Source organism: Suillus fuscotomentosus, assembly GCF_016647785.1.
Source record: "Suillus fuscotomentosus strain FC203 chromosome Unknown F5891scaffold_13, whole genome shotgun sequence".
NCBI lineage: Eukaryota > Fungi > Basidiomycota > Agaricomycetes > Boletales > Suillaceae > Suillus > Suillus fuscotomentosus.
In genome coordinates, this window is record NW_024539525.1 from 75,852 (window position 1) to 97,324 (window position 21,473).

General features: G+C 48.1%; 10 protein-coding genes across 10 annotated transcripts; 5 read left to right on the forward strand and 5 right to left on the reverse strand.

The window, feature by feature from the left end:
• Positions 1-396: 396 nt before the first annotated feature.
• On the forward strand, positions 397-1,630 carry F5891DRAFT_93415 (uncharacterized protein). Its single transcript, XM_041374010.1, has 2 exons — positions 397-1,289; positions 1,341-1,630. Exons 1-2 carry the CDS (start codon positions 639-641, stop codon positions 1,548-1,550), a joined length of 861 nt encoding a protein of 286 aa, XP_041228830.1. The 5' UTR covers positions 397-638; the 3' UTR covers positions 1,551-1,630.
• On the reverse strand, positions 1,573-4,947 carry F5891DRAFT_93563 (uncharacterized protein). The gene is made up of 4 exons (XM_041374043.1): positions 4,746-4,947; positions 4,305-4,690; positions 3,234-4,252; positions 1,573-3,184 (listed from the first exon to the last, which is right to left on the reverse strand). Exons 1-4 carry the CDS (start codon positions 4,804-4,806, stop codon positions 1,711-1,713), a joined length of 2,940 nt encoding a protein of 979 aa, XP_041228831.1. The 5' UTR covers positions 4,807-4,947; the 3' UTR covers positions 1,573-1,710.
• F5891DRAFT_93471 (uncharacterized protein) lies at positions 4,741-5,378 on the reverse strand. Its single transcript, XM_041374025.1, has one exon. It carries the CDS (start codon positions 5,300-5,302, stop codon positions 4,817-4,819), a length of 486 nt encoding a protein of 161 aa, XP_041228832.1. The 5' UTR covers positions 5,303-5,378; the 3' UTR covers positions 4,741-4,816.
• A 1,731-nt stretch (positions 5,379-7,109) lies between these two features.
• F5891DRAFT_1018219 (uncharacterized protein) lies at positions 7,110-7,880 on the forward strand. Its single transcript, XM_041361030.1, has 2 exons — positions 7,110-7,215; positions 7,268-7,880. Exons 1-2 carry the CDS (start codon positions 7,130-7,132, stop codon positions 7,509-7,511), a joined length of 330 nt encoding a protein of 109 aa, XP_041228833.1. The 5' UTR covers positions 7,110-7,129; the 3' UTR covers positions 7,512-7,880.
• Positions 7,881-8,829: 949 nt separating this feature from the next.
• On the reverse strand, positions 8,830-10,075 carry F5891DRAFT_1018223 (Fcf1-domain-containing protein). Its single transcript, XM_041361031.1, has 7 exons — positions 9,962-10,075; positions 9,844-9,911; positions 9,727-9,792; positions 9,523-9,671; positions 9,398-9,470; positions 9,039-9,345; positions 8,830-8,981 (listed from the first exon to the last, which is right to left on the reverse strand). The coding sequence occupies exons 1-6, from the start codon at positions 9,962-9,964 to the stop codon at positions 9,117-9,119; spliced, it is 588 nt and encodes a 195-aa protein (XP_041228834.1). The 5' UTR covers positions 9,965-10,075; the 3' UTR covers positions 8,830-8,981; positions 9,039-9,116.
• Positions 10,076-10,230: 155 nt separating this feature from the next.
• Positions 10,231-10,961, forward strand: F5891DRAFT_1185402 (uncharacterized protein; the record flags this gene model as incomplete). The annotated part of the gene is made up of 5 exons (XM_041366556.1): positions 10,231-10,255; positions 10,310-10,371; positions 10,436-10,511; positions 10,572-10,652; positions 10,705-10,961. 5 exons carry the CDS (start codon positions 10,231-10,233, stop codon positions 10,959-10,961), a joined length of 501 nt encoding a protein of 166 aa, XP_041228835.1.
• Positions 10,962-11,315: 354 nt separating this feature from the next.
• F5891DRAFT_1276433 (uncharacterized protein) lies at positions 11,316-12,500 on the reverse strand (the record flags this gene model as incomplete). The annotated part of the gene is made up of 3 exons (XM_041370232.1): positions 12,397-12,500; positions 11,713-12,328; positions 11,316-11,669 (listed from the first exon to the last, which is right to left on the reverse strand). Exons 1-3 carry the CDS (start codon positions 12,456-12,458, stop codon positions 11,316-11,318), a joined length of 1,032 nt encoding a protein of 343 aa, XP_041228836.1. The 5' UTR covers positions 12,459-12,500.
• A 692-nt stretch (positions 12,501-13,192) lies between these two features.
• On the forward strand, positions 13,193-14,313 carry F5891DRAFT_1276434 (uncharacterized protein). Its single transcript, XM_041370233.1, has 4 exons — positions 13,193-13,429; positions 13,482-13,520; positions 13,584-13,848; positions 13,890-14,313. The coding sequence occupies exons 1-4, from the start codon at positions 13,322-13,324 to the stop codon at positions 13,988-13,990; spliced, it is 513 nt and encodes a 170-aa protein (XP_041228837.1). The 5' UTR covers positions 13,193-13,321; the 3' UTR covers positions 13,991-14,313.
• A 795-nt stretch (positions 14,314-15,108) lies between these two features.
• Positions 15,109-16,514, forward strand: F5891DRAFT_1018243 (uncharacterized protein). The gene is made up of 4 exons (XM_041361032.1): positions 15,109-15,206; positions 15,254-15,617; positions 15,670-15,749; positions 15,809-16,514. The coding sequence occupies exons 2-4, from the start codon at positions 15,573-15,575 to the stop codon at positions 16,395-16,397; spliced, it is 714 nt and encodes a 237-aa protein (XP_041228838.1). The 5' UTR covers positions 15,109-15,206; positions 15,254-15,572; the 3' UTR covers positions 16,398-16,514.
• Positions 16,515-19,060: 2,546 nt separating this feature from the next.
• On the reverse strand, positions 19,061-20,419 carry F5891DRAFT_977854 (uncharacterized protein; the record flags this gene model as incomplete). The annotated part of the gene is made up of 1 exon (XM_041376741.1): positions 19,061-20,419. The coding sequence occupies one exon, from the start codon at positions 20,417-20,419 to the stop codon at positions 19,061-19,063; it is 1,359 nt and encodes a 452-aa protein (XP_041228839.1).
• Positions 20,420-21,473: the final 1,054 nt, after the last annotated feature.

Genomic DNA, 21,473 nt, shown 5'->3' on the forward strand with positions numbered 1-21,473 from the left:
TGCATCATGTGTCAGCCCACGAGTATTTCCGTCGCGGTTTCCCGTGACGACAATCAGGGTGCGCCCTCAAAACTGTGTTGTACCTTTCCCGTGTTAACTCTGCACGTGTGTGGCGTAGATACGGCGCCATTCACCATGCAGCAAGCTTCATATGAACATCAGTTACGGCATCATTCATCTGCACGACTAGAGGAAACATACAACTGCGATCAGACCCTCAAACTTTGTTCCAACAAGAGTCGTGGTAGACGGACACCCCTTGGTAGCGCTTGTCGCTGAGAAGTTTATCATCCTATGGATAACTGCCGGATCTTGAATTAGATAATTTCAGAAGCCAGATCCTCGATGTCAATTCAAGGCATTCGCAGCTTCTATGCTCGATCAATCACGATGGATATCTAGAAGCCTTCATATCCGTTTCATGGCGACTGACTAGGTATCAACAAACTATAAGCGCTGAGTTCAGAGCTCCCACTCCTCCGAAGTTGGTCTCTGTTCATCTCCCACTTTGATATTAAGCTTTGCGTTACCTCGTCCCCACCCCCATACACGCCGAGAGCATATATGCTGCCCGATTTTGATATTCCTTCCGTACCGGCGACAATCCACTTTACTCTTGACCTAACAGCTACAACTACATGTGGAATTCTTGGAGCTCCCAGCACGATTCCAGGCTTGAACAAAGAAAAATTTGCGGCCTGCTCAATAAACTGAACGTGACAAACTTCGACTCCGTTTCTACTAAGTTGATCGAGCGTCTTACGGATTGTGGACGGCGCGGTTGCGCAGAGATCATCGAAGCCTTTGCTGTCTCGATTGCACTACGTGCAGTAGAGGATACCCAACGCTCCTCGCTCTACGCCTATCTTTGCAAAAGAGTTGACAGAGAGCTTGAGATGGAAGACAGGCGGTGGACATGGCTCAACGATGGCACACGACAATTATCACATCCATCATTCGCCAGTATTCTTATCGAGGCTTGTGAAAGCAGATTCACGCAAGCCCTAGATGAGCAGGCACCACATCTGTTCCCCTTGATCGAATTCATAGGGGATTTATTGTTGGATGGTGTTTTGCCCATCGCCGACGTTCAAGACCTGGTGCAACAGCTCTTTAGCCTGGCAGAACAAGGCCAGGAAGGTAGTGCCATCGCGCTGAGCAGGCTCTGCCGCAGAGTTGCTCGAGAGCAAGAAGGAATGCACATTCTAGAGCAATTAGGTGCTTCAGGTAGCATCGAGAGAGTGCTGGAGGAAGATATCATCACGCCAAAAGCTCGTTACCTTCTGATGGTGAGTCATCGGATTATATTGTCGATTTGCCTGCTCACTTTCTCTTTCAAGGCTGTGGTGGACTTGTTCCACCAGGAGCTTGTAGACGTCTTTGACTCAGCGGCGCTTAGAAACGAGATTTACAATCTTGATGACGATGAGCAGGAAGTCTCATCAGAACTCGATTCGACACTAACGGATGTCGATGATTTACCTCCTTCGAAGACAACTACCTGTGAGTCGGAGGACCAAGTGGAGATTTCCAAGCTGGACGCAGAGTGAGCAGAGGTTAACATGTGTCCCGCATTCGCTCCACCCGGAAGGTCATTGGACAGCTCTGAACATGCGATTGAACGGAGATACCAAGAAGTGCACTATAGATACAAATGAAGATGGATGCGTGGCGAGGACAAAATATGAACATAAAGATACCGAAATGCTTTCATTCAGTGGGGAGCTGCTTCTGTCTCTTGGCTTGCGAGTCTTGTTCTTCATCTGCTACATGAGACCGTTTGTTCCGTCTGATCTTTTTCATCTTGCGACGATCCTTGCCTAATCCGTCTGCTCCGCTATCAGGGCCCTCTACATCTTCTGTATGAGGCTTGTATGCAGCTGAATCTACAACTTGTCGTTTGCTTTGTCTCCGTTTCAGGATATGGGTCGATCGCTGCGGATTTTTCGATAGTGGATCTTGAGGGAAGTTGCCCCCTTCTACGTCGGCACGGGTTTCTTTATCAGGAACAGATTCCTTTCGTCGACGTTTAAGTTTAGGAGAACTGCCTTCTTCATCCGACGACTCTCCACCTGACGCCGAGAATAATGAAGATGTACTGTATAGCTGCATCTCAGACAAGGACGAACTAAATGATGTCGCGATTGATCCTGCGGTGGAAACGGGTGGCCGCGAGATCGTTGTCATTGGTGAACGCCGAGACGCCACCGAAACTTGTGGCGAGGTGGTAGCACTCTGTGACAGGGGTGCGGGAGGCTTCAATCCTGCGGTCGATTTTCGGCCTTTCTTCTTCTTGTATTGTGCTTCCTCTCCGGGTTGGAGCAGGAAGAACACCTCGTTTTCCCGAATCAGGTCCACTCCGACTAGTTGCCGCAAGATGCCGATCAGATACGGATTGAAGTCCAAGGCCTCAATATTGCCCACCAAGCGAGAATAGTCCTCATGAGTTGCGGGGCCATGATCCTGTATCTCCTCTTCGTCCATCAGCTCTTTGTCACCAAGAGAGCAACCGGGTACCACGAAGCATACTCTTGGCCCACCTTCCTCTTTAGGTAGACTGACTTTGTGGAATCGACAGTTAGAGCGAGTGACGGGTGAACTTGTCAACGCAGCAAAACGCTGAACGTTGGAAGAGGGGGCACGTGACAGAGTCGAACCCGAAGAGTAATCCTTTTGGCGCTCAGGGTTATGGGAAGGGTCTGGGGATGCGATCTTGGTGCTGTGAGTCCGGACTGACGCAGAAGGTAGAGGTGGCAGCCGATGACGGTGATGCATGGCACCATGTGCATGGAAGAGCGGCGGAGGATGTTGGATTGAAGAGGAATCACTTGGTGCAGAGGACACGATAGAAGAAGCCCGTGACCCATTAGCGCTAGTGAATTGGAGCAGTTTGGCGGTGGTACTAGCGCCAGAGCTTGCTGAGCCATGATCGCTACCGCTATCGAGGAGCTTCCGCTTCCGGCCGCGACCTGGCACAATCCGCGCTGCTTTGTGATCTCTTTGAGAGTTCTTGTGTACGCTCGACATTGAACGAGTGAGACGACTGGAAGTTTGTACTGGTGACATTCTCTTCCGCTTCGAGGGCTTCATTTGAGATTCTCGGTCTTCAGCATCTCCAGACTCCTCGGGTTCATGGGCGCCAGGAAACTCGTGCGGTGTGTCCGGGACATTAGTAAAGTGTTCCCTGTGAATCCATTGAATATAAATCAAATGTTCGTATTGATGTGACGCACAATCCATATTTGGAATCAGTGTACTCCTGGCTGTCGTCTTGGCCAGGTTCACGAACAGATTCTGGTGATACCTGACGGCCAGGTGCAAATGATGGCAATGATTCTTGTTCTGACAGAGGACTGGGTAGGCGGGAGTTCGCAGATCCGACAACCTCTGCGGGGAGAGCTTCAGCTGGAGCCTCTTCAGGGGGATCATGATCATGATCTGCTGAAGGTGTTTGATCTACTGCTGTCGGCAGAGTGCTTCTGTCTACCTGCTGAACTTCCTCGGATTCTAGCGAAGCTACTGCAATGTCCTCCACTACTGAGCGGTGTCCAGCGGCAGGCTTCGTTGGTGGTTGTTCGGTTTCATTCTCTGCACCAGCACCGACGGACGAAGGATGGGATACGCCAAGCTGCATAACTTCTACGAGTTCAGATTTATCATCTTCTTGATTACTAGTAAATGTCCCGGCTGGACTTGGTCCAGTAACTACGACGTTGTCGGAAACATCGATCGTGGTGGTGTCAATTTCAGATCGCGACTCTTCTGCTAGAGCGCTCGTAACGGAGGCCACGACATCGTCAGAAGACGGAAGCGGTATGTCTGCATGAGAGGGAGAAGGAGTGCCAAAGACATCACCTGTATCCACACTAGTCGGCTCGCCCTCCCGAGGCGTGAAAAGACCACTTGGACCGCTGCTGCCTTCAGATGGCGATTCCCGACGAGAGAAAGTGTGCAAAATTGACGTGGAGACGGGTACTGAGACTGGAGTGGGTTGGCCTGGTGTGGAGTCCGGGCTGATGATGATGTGAGGGGTACCCGGAAGTTTGTCCAAAGGTGGAGGAGTCAGTCGCGAATGCTTGGTCCCGGAAGAGATGATAGGGTCTGACACGGAAGGATCACAAAATATGGGCATTGGGAAGACCGAGACGTTGTGATTGTCAAATGAGGATGGTTCCGCAGAAGCAGATTTCGCTGTGACAGGAACAGTCTCCGCCACCATGTTGACTAGGTCAGCGGCCTGAACCTCCGGCTCCTGTAAAGCATGCAAAGTTTAAATGATGATGGTCATTTGAGGTTAGACTCACCACCGACGCTTCTGTAGTAGGAGGTTCCTCAACTACATATTCGCCATCGAGATCACACACATCCCCGGCAAAAGATGCTACCTCGATCCCTTCACTCATTCCACGATAAATAGGAGTAGTAGCTTCCATCTCCACAACAATACAGATAGGCTCGTCGTTGGGTTTATCAAGTTGTTCCTCAAGAGAGCCACCGACTGTGGAGGTGGGCGCAGCAGAAGGAAAATGATGTTCGACATTCTCCAAGGTTACGTTCTCAAAACCACTTTGGATCTCCGTGGCAGGGGTCGGTTCGATTGAGTTGCATGATTCTACCATAGCATCTGGATGCTGTGACCGAAGTTCCATATCCCCAGGCTCCGATGCCTCCGTTAGCACCATAATGTCGCCTGTTCTAGCAGCATTCAGTGATACAATTTGTGACTGAATCATCAAGTCACTGACCGGTTTTCTCAATGCCTGGCGGAGACGTCACATCTCCGCCAAGAAACTCAGCAGCAACCATACCGCTGATGTCAACCAGCGTAGTCCTCAATTTGTTCGGTCACATTTGCTGAAGGTAACGCTTCGCAATTGAGGAGATCAAAGAAACTCTCCACTGCGGCGCGTTCATCAGCGTTCAGCTGGGAGTTCAAAAGCGGAAACTCGTCGACTTCTGGAGTTTTGATGTCATCTTCTTCAACAACTTCCAAGCCTAATACGTTCTGGTCGTCGTTGCGTTCGTCCTTCTCCTGATGAATCTCGTCACCATACCCGAGGTCGCTAGTTCCTAGTGGAATAGGACCTTCTAGAGCTTCTTCGCTCCCATCTTCTTCCTCATCATGTTCCACATCAATGATAATGATCTCATCCTGCGCCTCTTCAGTATCGTCAACCCCCGACTTTGGAGAAGAAGTTTCGAGGTGTCCAGCGCGGCTAGCAAACTTTCCTCCCGGGAACGCGGGAGGCCAATTCCAGTCAAGATGCTCGGTAGGTTTGGAGTAGGATTGGGGAGTGGACATCGATCCGCTATGGAATTCATCAAATGACGAGGCGAAAATCACTGAATAAGAAAGATTTGAGTGAAACCATGACACAAAATGTGGTGCATGGACAAACTTTGTTGCTCGTCTTGAGACAGGCTGTCTGCGTCTCGATATAAATGGTCAAGAATGTTCTCGGGATCTTCGTGCTCCCCATGGGTCCCTCGCACATTCGAGAGCTGGTAATCATCAACATGACTACGACTGGAGCGCGCCTCGACAGGAGATGACGGAGGGGGGCTTGAATCGGGGAGTACCTCATCGGTCACGTCTACATTGACTACAGCAGGTTCTGTCTTGGGCAGACCAGAAGAATGCCCGTCGTCCTGTACTATGTCGGAAATGAATGTATCTACGTGCGCGTCATGCACAGGAGTAAGACTAGAAGGGGAAACGCCGTTCAGCTGATCTTGCGCATTAAAATCACCGCCAGCGTAGAAATCTTCTGCATATGTTCGTGGACCCTGCCATGGATCAGGAAGTTCTGGAGACAGAGAAGGTTGACGCTGCGTAGTAGATGGAGGGAAATCTTGATATAAGGTCAATTAGCGCATGGCGAATGATTTTGTTAGAACATCCTACCTTCGACTTCTTCTGCATCTAGCTGGCCTTCTTGTTCATACAGGACAGAACCTGGCTCATCTTCTACCTCATCAGGAGGCAATTGCGAAGACCGGGCATACTGCCTGCCACTGAATCCAGTTTCATGTATAGGAGCTCGAGCATCTTCTTCCTCGTCCGAGCATATCTCAATAATGTCCGGACTCTCCTCCCGAGAGGATATCTCCTCCATCCTCATTTTTTGGGACTTGAGGATCGACCAGGCAGTGGCGGCGGTGTACAGTCCAGTTCCCGGCTTCGTGATGACCACCATAACCCCGCCTTCCTCCTCGGGACAAAAGCCCTCTGCTTCCATAGCAGAGTATTCCTCGTATTCTTCCTCACTCTCAGCACCTGACTCGGAGTCGGAAAGCAATTCAATCGGACTTTGCTGAGCACCAAGGCCAGAGCCTTCTCGCGGGTCTTTAGCCTTGCCTTTGGCGCGTCTGCTCTGGATCTCAGCAAACGAATCTTCGAATGACTGGTCTGAGAATGTTTCCTCGGCAGCTGCGTTAATATCCAGTGGCTGGTGTTCGTTAAGCGTAACGTCTTCTTGAGTTTCCTCACCAAGTGCTCTGCGCAGAGCACTCGTGATTCCACCAATCCATTCGTCGAACTCCGGTTTGGTGAATTTATCGTAGGGGTTGTGAATAGGCCGTCTCAGAGACTTGGGATTTGTGGAGACAGGCGTAGTTTGTGGTGCAGGAAGGATGGGAAGTGGCGAACGCCAGCTGGTCGACATTCTTGTCGGTCACTGTGGCAGCGATAGACTCACAAGAGTAAAGCCAACTACTTCGATATCTGATGATTTTGAAATGAAAAAAATGAAGAGGAACGCGTCTTGCCAGTGGTCACGAGCAACAAGTTAGGATGAATGAAACAACACGAGACAACGCATTTGGAACTCAGCGACTAGATCTAGTACCACTATGACAGCAGTGGAGTGGACTCTTCCGAAATTTGGTTGGTTGTCGACTAAATAGATTCGTGAGTCTCCTGCTTAACCAGTAGACCCTTGCAGTCAGCTTGGAGTTTTCTGGACAGACAGAACGACTTGCAGATCTTTCGCTCGTAATTAATTATTTCGACCCTCCTTTAATCGGGCAGACTGCACCGCATTGTCAAGCAGGAGTCTCCCCTTGACAGCCCTTTATAGACGAAGAAAGAAGGTCGTTCCTTTCAATGGTCGAGCAGTGACAAAGAGAAATGGTGAGCGTTATGATATGTTGGATGCCTAGCATGACAGTCCCAGTAATTGTATTCACGGGCGCCGCGGTCGCGTATTCAAAGGGGTCAGTCCATTTCTTCACTGCATATTGAGTACTTGGACTTCATTGACAATAGAGCAGCAGCTGAAGGTCGCTCGTGGTATTCCCACTCGAACGCATGTCTGGCACGGTGCAACCATGGCGATTGTGCATTCTTAACTCTTCCAATATCACACCACATGACTAGGACTGGTTGCTCACGCGCACAGTCCGAGGATGTAGATGACATCAGCTCCGCGGACAATCTATGGAATGACAAGGTTATACAAATCAGTAGCTCGGCGGCGGCCTCAGCCACCGTTTCAAGGCTATTGTACTGAGGAAGCTGAGTCCTGCATGAGAACTTGATCAATCGAGGGTCGTGCATATATAGCAGCGTGTACCATGTCACAGAGAAAATACATCAAGAGCATGAGGTCAGTTTAAGTGTCCTCATATTTCCCATACTGCGGAATCTGCAGCTCGTCAAGTTGACGCCAGGCCATGACCTACGCAACACCAACGAATTTAGCAGGCTGCAGAAATTGAGGTCCAAAAAGTGGACACCTAGCAAGTGTCCGTTATCATTCAAGCAAATCATCATCCACCTCTCTCGCTCGCCCTCAATAGACCTAGCGCTACTAAAGGACTAGAGACCACGAGCCAACCAACCAAGTCCACCGCCTCACTCGTCTCTCCTTTTACAGAATTCTTATTCTACTACTGCATCTGCGGTCGAGTTTGCGCCAAGTCACCTTACCGTCGTCACCTTCACACACCATGCACACGTACAAAGCCATCTCAGCTTCACGAGAATGCACGTCTGAAACGGCCAGCAGAAACGCTGGACTGGTGGGAGTACACCTCACACCAGAGCATTGGTGACTCCATAGATGCGAAGTGGGATACGGGGGGCCCATTAGGCTACTAGCTGGCAATGTCCTACATAGAGTACATTTCTCAACGGATAGAAATGGATAGAAAAAATCTCCCAGAACTTGAACTCAAATCGAAGGTGAATCGCTGGGCCTACAGGACCAGTACTTACCAGTTAAGACTTTTGAGTCGTAAGTGTGACACTCAGGGATCAGATCAATACCTGTTGAGAATCTGATGTCCTCAGGCACCTAGATCTAGAAGCTAGCTGAGCCTAAACTCTCGCGCGCCGCACACATAAAATGCTTATCCCCCTACGGTAGCGCTCAAGAGTTTAATTGACGTTAGTCTTCGATTGTAATGTCGACTCGGGATGTGCCATACCGAAACTGAGCATTATATAAGGAGGGGTGTACAATCATGGATCTCGGAAATTGTGCGAGGATGATGTGTGAAATAGCAAGGTCGCACGCGAGGAGAACGAGAAGTCTGGAACAAAATGACGTGACGAGGGAAATCTGATAAGAGTACAATGCCCGGACTCGTGCTCCGGGACAACTCAAACGTAGCTCCACGAGCTTAGCATCGGCGCATGCCTTCAGGAAGAGAACCTGGACAAGTTGGGCTCAGACGGTGATTGGGAATCACTAGGTTGGCATCAGAACAAGACATCATGGCACCTTAGCACCCCCTTTATCACAGGCACATACGTACCCTTTCCACTTAATTCCGTGGTGATGCAGATAAGGGCCCCAGGGCTGGCATATCCCCAAAATTCTAGGGTTTGGAATGCAATCGATACTTCTCATCTTATACAGCATGACACGGGTATCTGCGCGCAGAATGTACAGCTGCTCGATGTACACGGTTCTAACCAAATGGGACATACTGAATGAAATCGAAACTTCTCATCTTATACAGCACGATGCGGGTATCTGCGCGCAGAGTGTACAGCTGTTCGATGTACACGGTTCTAATCAAATGGGACATACTGAATGAATCACTTGCAGCAGGCAGCACGGAGTATCATTAAAAAGTAATTGTAGATGTACTTTTTAGTCTTCAATATATCAGGAACCGGGGGCGCCTTGATCAGGAAGCCGTTCGATGGCATAACGCCTGCTGGCGATATACATTAGCGGTACGCCAGGAATCTGTCGTATACGCCTCCGGAGTTCTTGATCGCAAGTAGCGACAATATAGCACTTGTGAGCGGTGACGCGCTGCACTAAGCAGTCATCTGCGTACGTTCCGGAGTGGCTGCAGTTCAATCGCTCGAATCGTGGATCTCGAGCAACGCTGATGAAAAATGTAAATGAAGGTGCCGACAGCATGATAGATATTGTCTTACCGAAGTGCTATACGATACCGGTGGCCGAGCTTCTCCAATTCAGCCATAACACAGTCCGTAACACAGGGTATGCCTGTCAATATTACTGTCAACAGATACCCGGCAATTGCGACAAGACCACAAACAGTTAGCAAATAAACAGTCCATCATACCGCTGACTAGTTCAAGTTTATTTTGTAAACTGAAATTTATGAAGTTTGTGTCGATCAACACTCGGTAAGGTGGCACAAGTTCGGTGTTGTGCGCAAGGAACATGGACGATGCGATCTGTGGTCTGAAATGCATGGGTTACTTACAGTTGCATGCCCAGTAGGTGACGGAAGACTCACACACGACGGACCGCCTTGGCTTTCTCTTCCTCTTCTTTCTTCTTCTGCTTCAATTGGTTTTCTTTTCTGTATCAAAGGATTCAGCGACAAAGCGGAGCGGCTAGTCAGGCAACGCACAATCTAGCATCATTGGGGTTCAACAGGCGTTTAACGGCGGCAAATTTTCTAGTCTTCTTTGCCTTGCCCTGATAATGACAGTTATTAAAGACGATTGCAAGTTATGAAGTGTACTTGCCATGCTTTGAATGCACCGAGAATCTGAGATCAAGTTTTCAGACCGTACTGCTTGAGTCAGCAACAACGCTGAAGTCTTTATTCTCACGGCACGAAGTCGGGCCTTACCTTCAAGCTTTTAATTATGCGAGTGGAATATGAGCGACCTCGTGGTATGTCCATCGGTTATTTTAGTCTCATGTCCTCACCACGTGTTGGATTAACGAAAGATAACGGCTTTTTGGGTCTTGTCCTCCGCCACGAGGCTTGCAATAAGGAGCATAACCTGAAATGCTCCCCCGCGTGCTATTGTGTGGTTGGTGTCTAGTTTTATCCGATGATCATTCGGACTCTGACTCATGTGTTTCAGGTGAGATTGAGTGTGTCCAGGATGAGTTGAAGGAGATGTTTCATGGGATCGCCGAAGTCATAGTAAGTTAACTTCCCTTTCAATGCACCTCTAGCTTTATGCGTCATCATCCCTTGTCCTCTTTAGCATCTGGTTTCAGAATCTCGTTCTCATTCCTCTCCTCATTCGGGCCCGGTGGGCCATATGAAGGGACTGTCACCTTGTACAGGCTCACCGAATCTTCTAAAGTCATAGGGAAATTTCACGCACCATTAATCTCTAGCCGATCTAAGCAAGGTCCGCTGGATCGCTCAGAGTAGCAGTGGTTACGATGCAATCGACGTGCAAGCCTGCAAAGACCGAGGTAATGTCCGCTTTCGATTAGAACCAAGTGTTACTAACGTGTGTTTGTCCAGGAATAATGGTGTCGAATACTCCAGGAGCGAATGAGGATGCCACTGCCACTGCCACTTTATACCTTATGCTATTGTGCCTACGACATTTCTCGATGGCCGAACGCTCCCTTCGCTCTGGTATATGGAGGACACTCTTTAATCCAGCACAAACTCATGACGTTACCGGGCGCACGCTTGGTATCTTTGGCTTAGGTCGCATTGGTCTGAGATTCGCTCACCCAAGCGGAGGCCCCCAGCTTCATGCTCGGGAGTCTTAGACAGGTTTTATTGCGAACCGAGAGACCTCGATAGTTGCGCTATAACGCAGGGCACGACGGAGTGCATAAGCTGCAAAGTCAATGGCAAGGCAATCCTAACATAGCTCACGGAGAGACTCGCCATAGCTAGACTCTCATTACAATATTGCGCAATCTGCACGTAAGGACTTTGATACTTTGCTTCCTGTGCCGAAGGCAGAACGGCTGTGTGCTAGTTTATCTAAACGTGCGTCTCAATGTGTTCGACCGAAATCACAATAGCCGTAAAGTTCCGTAGAGTTGACTCAGCGCTCGATCCCATGAGCTGATATCGGCAGCATATACAGTATACGCTGCGCGATACAAGTAATTGCGTCACTTCAACCTCTGATTCCTCCACTCAAGGAAGCGGCAGGCATGTTGCACGCCACTAGGAGACTCGCTCTCCTGCTCCGTCATCCTAGGACTTTGTAGGGGGAGTACAAATGACGTGACGAACGCTGTAGCGACATCCGACTCGTCCCAGAACACGCGGAGATACTGCCAAAGCGTTTCATGCTCCGGAAATGCACGTACGAGCGTGAGAGCATGTCCGAACACGAGATGTAGCCTGTCTGGCAGGAGTGGGCTTTCCGCGTCTTCAGTGAGACGCTGCGAGTGTTTTAAGGTGATGAACAGCACTGTAGTCGGAGATGTGAGACTCAATCCACTGCATGACGCTGCTGATCTCTTTCTGAAAGATTTCAGTGGAGTCTGAGGCAGTAGAATGTACCCCGGATACGAGGGCAGATAGAATGCATATAGTACGATGGGTCCAGCCAAAATAGTTGCGGGGATAGAGCTCGCAAGCTCTACTGACAAGATGAATTTCCGCAGAAAGGTCATTCGGGGGAAGGTAGAAATTTGGTGAATCAGGAATCATGTCAGTAATCAACCCTTGAGGAAAGCTTGGGACTGGGTATATGCGTCTGAGGAGCCATTGCCTATGATACCACAGCTCGCCCTGTTTGCAACAGTGCCTACTCGAAAGTAGGGCGGCTGTGAATTTGAGTTCCTCCCCCATATCGATGAGGTTCCGCACGATAAGTTGCTTTCTAGCATTTAGCGCAGTTTGGTGAGCCGGATTCATCAAAATGAGGACAGCAGAAGAATCGATTAAGTCCTGAATCGCCGAAGACATGATGTGGTTGGATGGATCCTCGAGTGTATGAAATTCGGAGGCCTTACGGGCAGCAGAGAAGACAGGCACGGCGAAGAGGTATGACCGACGAAGTTCTTTCTCAGGTACACCGAGATTATTCTCCGTGAATAGAAAAGGAGAACGAGATCGTTCTTCAACGTCTGGAATCCAGATGGAGGCATCACCAGGGAGGACTTCGATAGTTGCGCTATCATCGCAGGGCACGACGGAGCACATGAGCTGTAACGTTGACAAGGCAATTATAACATAGCTCACGGAGGTTTGAGTAACAAGGAAGTAAGTGACCTGAAGCAAGTCGAGACTGATGCATCTGTCATTGTTTGATCAACGATTTAGGCGTGGACGAAGGTAACGTTGTATGAACACGCCATATGTGCTTGGGTAAGCTGCAGGACCCTACTTCTAGTACTACTTACTAGTAGACCAGACTCGCCATAGACTCTCCTTGCAATATTGCGCAATCTGCACGTCAGGGACTCAGAGACTAACAACACTTATATTCCACTGCTTGCCACATGTCAGATTTTGATCGTGACCTCAGGTTTATCCGCCTGGCAGCTTCTTTGTGTGTTGTGATCGCGGTCCTCTATGAAACAGATCACTACAGACATTTGCGAGCTTGGCCTACGATACAGCCGCTATCCAAGTCCATCAAGATGCCAAAATTGCTGGCAAAACGTATCAAGAAATATTACTTTGGCCTGCATCCTCGTCATCCATCCGAACATACAACTTACCAAGGTCTTCTACAGTCCTGAGATCATTTCTGTGTTCAATCGTTTCTCAAATTGTTTCTCAAAGGTCTGATTTCTGCAACCGCGCATGTCAAACCTAGTGCAACATACGCCCTTCTAGATGATTTGCATGACCTGGATGCGTCAATCAAGATTCAACACACACCTCGTTCTCACACCCTTCGACCGTCAATCGAATACTGGGCGAAATGCTGCACGTCTCTTTACTCGTACCGAACTCGTCATGATGCTTGTACCAAGTATACCTAATACAGTATTGTCCATGGTGTGCATTGTTCTGAACAATTCATGCACCTCTGCAGCCTTGACTGGCAATTGGTCTTCATCGCCAGATGGAATGAACCTTACTGCCCGCCAGTCAACCACAACGCTGCGGGCGCCTGAAAGACACGGCTACCAACTTGAAAAGCGGCCAAGGATTCGCCATGAACATCATCAGCGAGGCATTCGTCTGGAATGCAAATGCAACTGCCGTAGACACTCCTCCCGAGTTCGACGAGTGGGCTCTCAGCGGTCTGACAAAGGAGAATTGCGTACATGTGCACCTTCATCATAAGATATGTGGACTGACAATCATGCATTCAGGTGCAAATCAAGAGCCTCGCGCGTCAAGGAAAGCGCGAGGTAATTTCATTTCAGGCTGAGCCCGCTCGTTCGCTGACATCGTCGCCTCATATAAATCGATAGATATCACGCACCCAGTCGCAGGCGAGCACAACAGCACGCTCATCCTCGCGCACGTCAAGTACTTCCATGTACCTTCCTTGGCCATGGCCGTGGTTTGGGCTTTTTGGTATGTTTCTCTTTCTTAACGACTTCGGGCTCACTTCCCGCCACCGTGAATATGAAAACGACGCACATCTAGTTCTTATTCAAATTCTGGTGCATACGGATCTCGGTCACCATGATTCCAGTGCTTTGGGAGACCCTCATATGGGTTCCATCAGTATTGGTGCGTGCTAACGTCTTTTCCTCATTGTTCACTCCCTGCAGCACCTGCGGCCAACGAGAGTTCGAACATTGGTATACCAAGGCACTCTAGATCAACGTCTACGTCCATCGCAGACAGACCGGATATTTTGGGCGGCATTTGAAGCAATTTCTACTGACCTGGTGCTATTCACCAATGTTTTATCAGAGCCGATCAGGTTTCCTTTTTGTCTTTTTATTACGTTCCTGTGTTGGCAGTGTTGCGCTGCTGACTAGTTTTTGCCACGGGCTGGCAGCTTGGTGACAGCCGAATGGTAGTAAGAGGGCACCGCGCACGCTGACACAGGATCGATATGCGACGCAGCATGGCCAGCCAGGCAGCCTGAGGCAGGCACTGATGCGTCATAAGATAAACAGAAGTTCAATGAACACAATTGGATGTATTGGGCACAGCCAAAGATCAATATTAATCGAGATTTGAGGTGGTATGCGGCCCTACCAGGCTAGCTAGATACCAAGTGGTACAACTTCAGTTACAGGCCATGAGCTACATACTTTGCTTGATAGACTTGTATCTGCGCAATCAATTGTTGGGGGGTCTATCGGGAGATTGGTGGTATATCTATGTCTTGAGATCTGGGGTGTTTTTCATGAAATGAAGTTGAAGATAAGAGTCAGTCCTACCGAAAACGGATCCGAAGAGGATGACACAGAGCGAATACCGAGGGGGCGATGCAATACGCTTCTGAGAAAAGACGAGTCCTTTAGAATCGCCTACATTATGGCAGGACTGCCGCTGGGGGAGGAGCGAGTTTGGCTGAACTTGAAAAGTTTACACGTTATGCAACAAATCGCAAGTGGCTGCACACCGTAACGTGAATGATGTTTTCCAGAAATATAGGCATGCTTCGCGTACTTACTCACAAACATTGACACAATCATATTAATATTGCGTGCAGGGTCAGGCGTAGGAGTTTATCTGAGTAATAGTCTCAACACCTGTGGTCCTCGAGGCTCGATAAGTTCCACAGTAGAACCGAAATCGTCCCCGACTTTGTGCGAGTGAGAATGCACTTTCACTAGCGTGGCAGCTTCCAGTCGGTCGTGACCTGCCAGTGCCTTTGTATGTCTATAACAGTTGCCAGGTCCAAAGTGTGGTTCAAGTTGCGAGACAGTTGGTCCAGACCGTCCAAGCGATATTGATTGGCATTAATGATATTTTTGAATCAGCGCTAATTGAGATCGACCCTTGCGCCGAGTCCCGGACCTGACTCAGATCTCAGTACGCTCGCTGCTTTACTTCTCTTATCGAAAATAGTTGCTGTACGGTGTGTGGAACACGCGACACGAGTCGTCTGTGACGTAGTCTTAGACTAGTGGGTGAGCTAATACACTGACGATATATTGATTGTGTTTAACATAAGCAGTTGTATAGCGCGCCCATCTATCGTCGAGGACGTAAAGATTCTCATGTTTTCACGTACAATAAAGCCATGTTGAGTTGATAACCAAATCGCGACCGAGTAATCATGGATAGACAAGATTAGGCTTACAAGATCCTTCGGCTTCACTTATCACTACATCATTTGGCTCCGTCCGATGGAAGTGAAGCGAGGAACTTGATTTCAAATTTCATTGTGCTCCGTGTCGTACTGTGGGAGTCCGAAGAGCCTTATAAGCCTAGGACTCATTCACCGAGCACCTTAGGCCTTCTTTTCATTCGCTCTTTGTACAGCACGCGCCATAATGCTCAGTAAGGACTCATTTAACAACGCATCTACGTCCGTAGAGGTAACGATACTATCGTCATGCTTTCGACCTATCTCAACCTCCACCTTTACAGTTGTCATGCGTTCCCGAGGATACCACTGGCATTGAGCGCATCATGCTTGCAGCTCAAGGTGATCTCCAGCGACTAATGAGGTATGTCAATTGAAGTTGGATGCAGTGGCACTTGCTAATAAATAACCGCTTTCTTGTAGCACGTTCTTTGCTCGGCCCATATTTATTGAGCTCGTGTATGCCAACGGCTCGCCACGGCTGAAACCGGCCTCGCCTGAGGATCCCCTAACGCAGTCGCGGCAGGTACATCTCGTGTGTGCTTCACGAATCGTCTGCACCGCTACATCCAAAGTCACCATCACACACACCGACTTCGAACGTCTATTTCTAGACGAGAAATTCCCCATTGGCCAGACATTCCGCAAAATGCTTCGCAGCCCACAATTTTCCCTCCTTGACGCCCAGACAAATATTGTCTGTGGCAAGCGGGAACTCCGCAGAACGTATACGCTTGAGACCGATGGTTTCCTATGCGAGATCCTCGAAGTATGGCCTGATAGGGACATGTTTGTTCGTGGAGAGGCATGGCTCACTGAGAGTAAGCTTGAGCCCGAACAGACATGTGTTGTGGAGAGTGGGGATAGCAAGCCCTGGTGGCTTACTGCCGCCAAGGGCAACACTCTTCCATGGGGATTCGATTGCACGAAAGGTCTGGAACGTTCGCCGTTGGTGTACTATCACGACATTTGGTTTGTTTCGTTGTACTTGTTCCTTTTATACCTCATATAGACATTTATCATTAACATCGCATTTCATAACATAAATACCTGGATTTATACGACTGGGTTCGATGTATATTACTTAGACAGCCGTAGGCAGCCTTGATATTTGGTTATTTCCTGAAAACATTCGGATCGGTGCCGATAAATGTGCGAAGAACTTAACACTGATCGCGTCGTATCTTTTATCATCTTGATTAACAATTGAACTAACCAAGGAGTTCGTACCCTGCAAGTTTCTAAATCGCGCTTCTGAGCCAACGCCGTCACCGGTAATCGTGTGCGAGTGTTGCCGGCCATATAATCAAGACGGAGGAAATGAAATAGACTCGTTTAGACTTGTACCTGGCCGCCGTGTCACCACAAAGCGAGAACGCTAGCGAATAACCAGAGATAAACTTGCCTAGGCAAGTACCTGTCCGTCTTGGCAGGCATAATCACTGACTGTGTTCTGGATTCCCCGGAGCCCAACGTGTGAAAGAAGATAAGATGAGAGAGATTCTGGGAGAACGAGAGGGAGCTTTAGGGTGACGAACAAGTTATCAAGACTCGTGTGCAGTATTCCTACACCAGTCATTGTGACAGACCGGAGCCGCTAGTCGATTGATTGCCAAGCCGTACGGATGATCAGATACAATCGGAAACCGACTCCACTACTTGAACTTTGTCGTCGAAAATTTCTAATCCCTCTAAAATCCATAGGCACGTGTACCTTGTAAAAAATTAGTACAGTAAATATTTGAAAGGGGGGTCACTGACAGAAATGAGATTGCCGCCCATAGAACAAGGACCACGCGCGCCGAGTCCTGATCACAGCAAACATGTTGAGACGAGGCGATGTACACGGCCAGGAACACAAGCGCGGAACGAGATGACGATGACTCGACGGAACGGCGTATGTACGGAGATTTGGAGCACATTATCCGCACTGATATCGGCTGCTACTATAGACACCCAGGAAGTACGGGAGGCGGTCTGGTCCGATCATGGCAACGAAAAACCTTGTCCTATGAAAAGATGCTATTTGTCTGAGAGCTCACGTTGGTAGAACGGCCCTTCTTCCTCCGTCTAACAGACACCAAAATGGTAAGAAGTTTAGATGTTTCACTAAAATAGAGATATGAGGCAGTGGCAAGCAGAGCCACCACCTTTGATATCGGAGCGACACCCTGCTGACTGGCTAGCGTAGTGACGCGGGGTTCGGACTAGTGGAGACGTCGGCCTTCAAACAAACTGAGGAAAGTAAGCTCACGCTGCTCTCGGTATACAAATTTCAGAGATGCATGACTATCGAATCATTGACGACATTGCTTTGCGTTTCCAAGCGACCGAAGTTCTTACAGATGCGGCAACCACAAAGGAAAGCTGAAGGCCGGTATATCTATATCCGTGTCATGATCAACAAACATTGTGGATGCTGCTGCGGTGTTGGGCACACAGGATCTTGCTATCCACGTTCCTCGCGTTGTCGTGGCTGACGGCCCGAGGGCCTCATTAATGATGGTAGAAGAAGCATGGCGAGTCGACACTTGCTCCCGAGTTCAGTAGCATGCATGATGGACAACGTGTTTTGGTATCCAAGCGAGATGCAGCCCTTATCAACACATCGACTCGAAGCAAGCATCCGTGGGTGTTGCTACTGTGGTGTGATAATGGTCATGTTGAATCTACGTTTCTCATCGCGTCCGTGTAGCTAACGGCAACACTTCGTGATAGATACAGACCAGTCGGAAAGAAGACACATGAAGGTTTCATCTGGGTACGATACTGAACATGAGGATCGTGGTAGGGATCGGCGGCGATACTGAGCATACAAATGATGTGAAGATAGGTGATAGTGGAATACTGCCACATGGTGATGTTGAAGGTCCAAGCCAGGTGTTCATAGAATGTGAGGCCCCAACCTGCCGTATTTTTGATTATCAGGAAGCTCAGAGTAGGCCGCTGTCCGACGCCATCGCCGTCGCTTTCGCTTTCACTGCACTGTTGCACATAGTGGGTGACTATCCATAGGCTAAAATAGAATAGAATAAAATAAAAAGACCATTTAAGGAAGTCGTGCCGCGATGACCCTCTGAGATACAAACTCTAAATCATACAACGGCCCGCTGGGCATCCCAGGACCCTTCTTTGCACTCTTTCTGTTATATTTCCTTTTCTCCGATTACCAATCAGTCATAGCCAAACCCGCTATCCTATCAATCCTCTGCGTGATTCTTACATGCTCTCTTAGGTGATAATGTTTATGATCAATCACGGCAGTTTTCGTCCTGGCATGAGAAATGCCGTAGTCATATCTCATGGTCAAGTCTTCATAGCATCTTAATGTACTTTTTACCTGTCTTCATTTTGATGATGGTTTTGGTGCTGCCAGCTGAACTCCACTTCATCATTCTCGGTATTATGTGAGATATATGCTTTGTGGAGGCATTTCTAATCGGGGATCCATCTCTCCATTATCCTGTTCAGGCTTGCGAGCCTAGTCCGGAGATTCCTCTGGTATCGGTCCAGTGTCATGTGGTAGCTCACAACTTATGATGCTCTCCAACCAATCAAACATTTTCGCTGAGGATCCTTCTTCAGCTGCCATACGATCATACAAGGCCTGGGGACTCGGATTACCTTTGATCCAAATAAGAAAATGACAATGAAGAGTGCCTCTTCCCTGAGCCTCTACCATGCCATAATATGCTTGGCAATGTCCGAAAATGCCTGGGCCATGTTTATGATGTCGATAAATGCTTGAATTTGGAGATCAAAAGCAATTGCCGCAGCATTGGGATGACCCACAACTATCTTTGCCCTCTCAAACAATGTCATCAAAGACCATTCCTCAAGCCCCATTTCCAAAAGGATGGGAATCATGCTGTTTGTAAGATCATGAGGGTTGACAGTGACAAACAATGCTGGAGTACTAAATTTTTTCATCAGAGAGCATCTCTCATTGTGATGACACAATTTATATCCTGCACTACCTTTCAACAACCTTGCCGATGCATGTAAACAATGTAAAAGTTTTGCAGCTTTCTTTTCCTGAGTTGTAGATGGCTTTGCATTGACAGAGCACATCCACTTCTCCACCAAACTCATAAGGGAAGGTCCCACATCTCTTAATTCCTCAGCCAGAGTGTGCTGCAAAGATGCCCCAATTCTAAAATTGGTGTTTGTGCTGACCTCTTTTTTCTGGATCATGTTCCAGCAGATGAACGCAAAATTGGGATCTCTGACAAAAAGTGAATTCTCCTGATGCAATAAATTTTTGACTTGTGCTTCTATTGTGATATGTTGTGGACGCATATGACCACTATGATTAAATCCACTGATATCCCAAGGATCCAAGTGTGGAAATAAAAAAGACATCAAGCCTGGATCGCTGTCAGAGACAAAGGATGAGCCTGCCTTTGACAATATGAACTTGTTATGATCTAATACATGTGCCAATGCATGAAGTTTCATTTTCTCTTGACTCATTGCTGAATGGTCACCCTTGGTAAAACCTATTGCTTCCATGGTAATATCGCCGGGATCTATGCTGTCTGAAATACTTGGATTGTGTGATTCCAAAGGAAGGAATTGATCAATGGAGTCATCTTTCGATAAATGACATATTTGCAAAGCTTTGGGAATGCCTGTGTCCGCATCGCCATCAATATCTTCAAAAAGAGCATCCATATTCTCTTGGCTATACAAAACACTGCATTGCTGATACCAAGGATTGTTTGCGACTAGAAATTCAATCAGTGTCTTAACTACAGATTTGGTCACTAAAACTGGATGCATCTGTTTGACAGTTGCACATGAAGGTTTCTCCTGATAACCAGCAAAGATCATGCACATTGCATTGCACAATTCATCCTCACTGGGTGGAAGCATATTCCGCAACTCAACAGAGTCCTGGGGTCTGATAGCAACATTTCCTTGATTATACCGCTGAGAGCTTTCCTCAGGCACCAAATGTCCAGATGGCTTGTGAGCATAAAAATGTATGATTTGTGACGCACGCGCACGAGAAACAAGCATTAAATCATACATAGATGCTCGCGCAAACACATCAGCAACAGAAGGGGGCAACATTTCATGTCCATAATATTGGAAATTAGCGAGAGAGTTCACAGGTTGACGTGGATGTTTATTGATCAAAGCTGCATGACACTGATGACACATCCACAGAGCCCCAACTGCCCAGCAATCATACAAGCCTTTTGGATGCAAGATGGTTCTGTCATACAACTCCAAATCGTATGTTTGGGGCAAAGTGTGTGCTGGCAGACAATCATTGTGCAATAAATGTAAGGGAACTTGAGACGAACTGACACTTTTCAGCTGTTTAATGCAAACATTATGAGCACAAACAGCGCATATGCTGCACTGTTGCATCATGTAGCTCATCTCATGTTGCCATTCCTTAATGATATCTACCTTCTCAGGAAATGTATGCATGGTTGGAAACTCAGGATCATCATCAATGTCCTCATCTGTCGATTCATCTGCAGAGTGTATGGCATCAACACTATGGTCACATTGAACCTCCGCACATCGGGAGCATGCAGCATGGTGAACTGCATTCTGATGTGCCAAGTGATCAGATTTAGAAGGAGGTGGCAGCACCACACGAGAAATATTGCGCCTGGGAGAACGCAGATGCCGAAACACGATGAGATTCGGTGCACATTGTCTGGTGCATTCATGCACCTAAAGGAGATCACAAATATGGTCCTTACGATCAACTGAGATAAACCTGACTGAGTGTGTGCAAGCAATTTCAGCATACTGCTTGCGAGTGAAAACAGAAAAATGCTCAAGGATGTGGCACAGACTCAGTGCAGTAACTGGGAGCAAATCACCAGATGGAAATTGGTGGACTACAGACAGACAATCTCGAGATACCCCATGATACCCAAAATACTTGCATAAAACACACAACAATACGACAGAATGTCCATCATTGGGAAGTTCTTGATCAGACACTACAAACGCGACAGGACGAGCAAGGAGATCTAGACCAGAATGAGACAATGAGTATGCGCAGGCCATGATATTTATCTGTCGGTCGTAAGAAGGGAAAACATGAGAGGAAAACATGGCC

What these genes read in the sequence shown, in the direction of transcription:
- F5891DRAFT_93563 (XM_041374043.1), bottom strand. Translation starts at nt 4,806, where the DNA reads ATGGTTGCTGCTGAGTTTCTTGGCGGAGATGTGACGTCTCCGCCAGGC. An exon ending in GCCAGGCATTGAGAAAACCG is followed by an intron (nt 4,691 to 4,745) that starts GTCAGTGACTTG and finishes CTGCTAGAACAG; the next exon opens with GCGACATTATGGTGCTAACG. An exon ending in ACTGATTCCAAATATGGATT is followed by an intron (nt 3,185 to 3,233) that starts GTGCGTCACATC and finishes ATGGATTCACAG; the next exon opens with GGAACACTTTACTAATGTCC.
- F5891DRAFT_1018219 (XM_041361030.1), top strand. Translation starts at nt 7,130, where the DNA reads ATGGTGAGCGTTATGATATGTTGGATGCCTAGCATGACAGTCCCAGTA. An exon ending in GCGGTCGCGTATTCAAAGGG is followed by an intron (nt 7,216 to 7,267) that starts GTCAGTCCATTT and finishes CATTGACAATAG; the next exon opens with AGCAGCAGCTGAAGGTCGCT.
- F5891DRAFT_1276434 (XM_041370233.1), top strand. Translation starts at nt 13,322, where the DNA reads ATGAACATCATCAGCGAGGCATTCGTCTGGAATGCAAATGCAACTGCC. An exon ending in GTCTGACAAAGGAGAATTGC is followed by an intron (nt 13,430 to 13,481) that starts GTACATGTGCAC and finishes TCATGCATTCAG; the next exon opens with GTGCAAATCAAGAGCCTCGC. An exon ending in CGCGTCAAGGAAAGCGCGAG is followed by an intron (nt 13,521 to 13,583) that starts GTAATTTCATTT and finishes ATAAATCGATAG; the next exon opens with ATATCACGCACCCAGTCGCA.
- F5891DRAFT_93471 (XM_041374025.1), bottom strand. Translation starts at nt 5,302, where the DNA reads ATGTCCACTCCCCAATCCTACTCCAAACCTACCGAGCATCTTGACTGG.
- F5891DRAFT_1018223 (XM_041361031.1), bottom strand. An exon ending in GGACTGTTTATTTGCTAACT is followed by an intron (nt 9,471 to 9,522) that starts GTTTGTGGTCTT and finishes TAATATTGACAG; the next exon opens with GCATACCCTGTGTTACGGAC. An exon ending in CGGTATCGTATAGCACTTCG is followed by an intron (nt 9,346 to 9,397) that starts GTAAGACAATAT and finishes ATTTTTCATCAG; the next exon opens with CGTTGCTCGAGATCCACGAT.
- F5891DRAFT_93415 (XM_041374010.1), top strand. Translation starts at nt 639, where the DNA reads ATGTGGAATTCTTGGAGCTCCCAGCACGATTCCAGGCTTGAACAAAGA. An exon ending in AAGCTCGTTACCTTCTGATG is followed by an intron (nt 1,290 to 1,340) that starts GTGAGTCATCGG and finishes TTCTCTTTCAAG; the next exon opens with GCTGTGGTGGACTTGTTCCA.
- F5891DRAFT_1018243 (XM_041361032.1), top strand. Translation starts at nt 15,573, where the DNA reads ATGCTCAGTAAGGACTCATTTAACAACGCATCTACGTCCGTAGAG. An exon ending in ACGCATCTACGTCCGTAGAG is followed by an intron (nt 15,618 to 15,669) that starts GTAACGATACTA and finishes CCACCTTTACAG; the next exon opens with TTGTCATGCGTTCCCGAGGA. An exon ending in GATCTCCAGCGACTAATGAG is followed by an intron (nt 15,750 to 15,808) that starts GTATGTCAATTG and finishes GCTTTCTTGTAG; the next exon opens with CACGTTCTTTGCTCGGCCCA.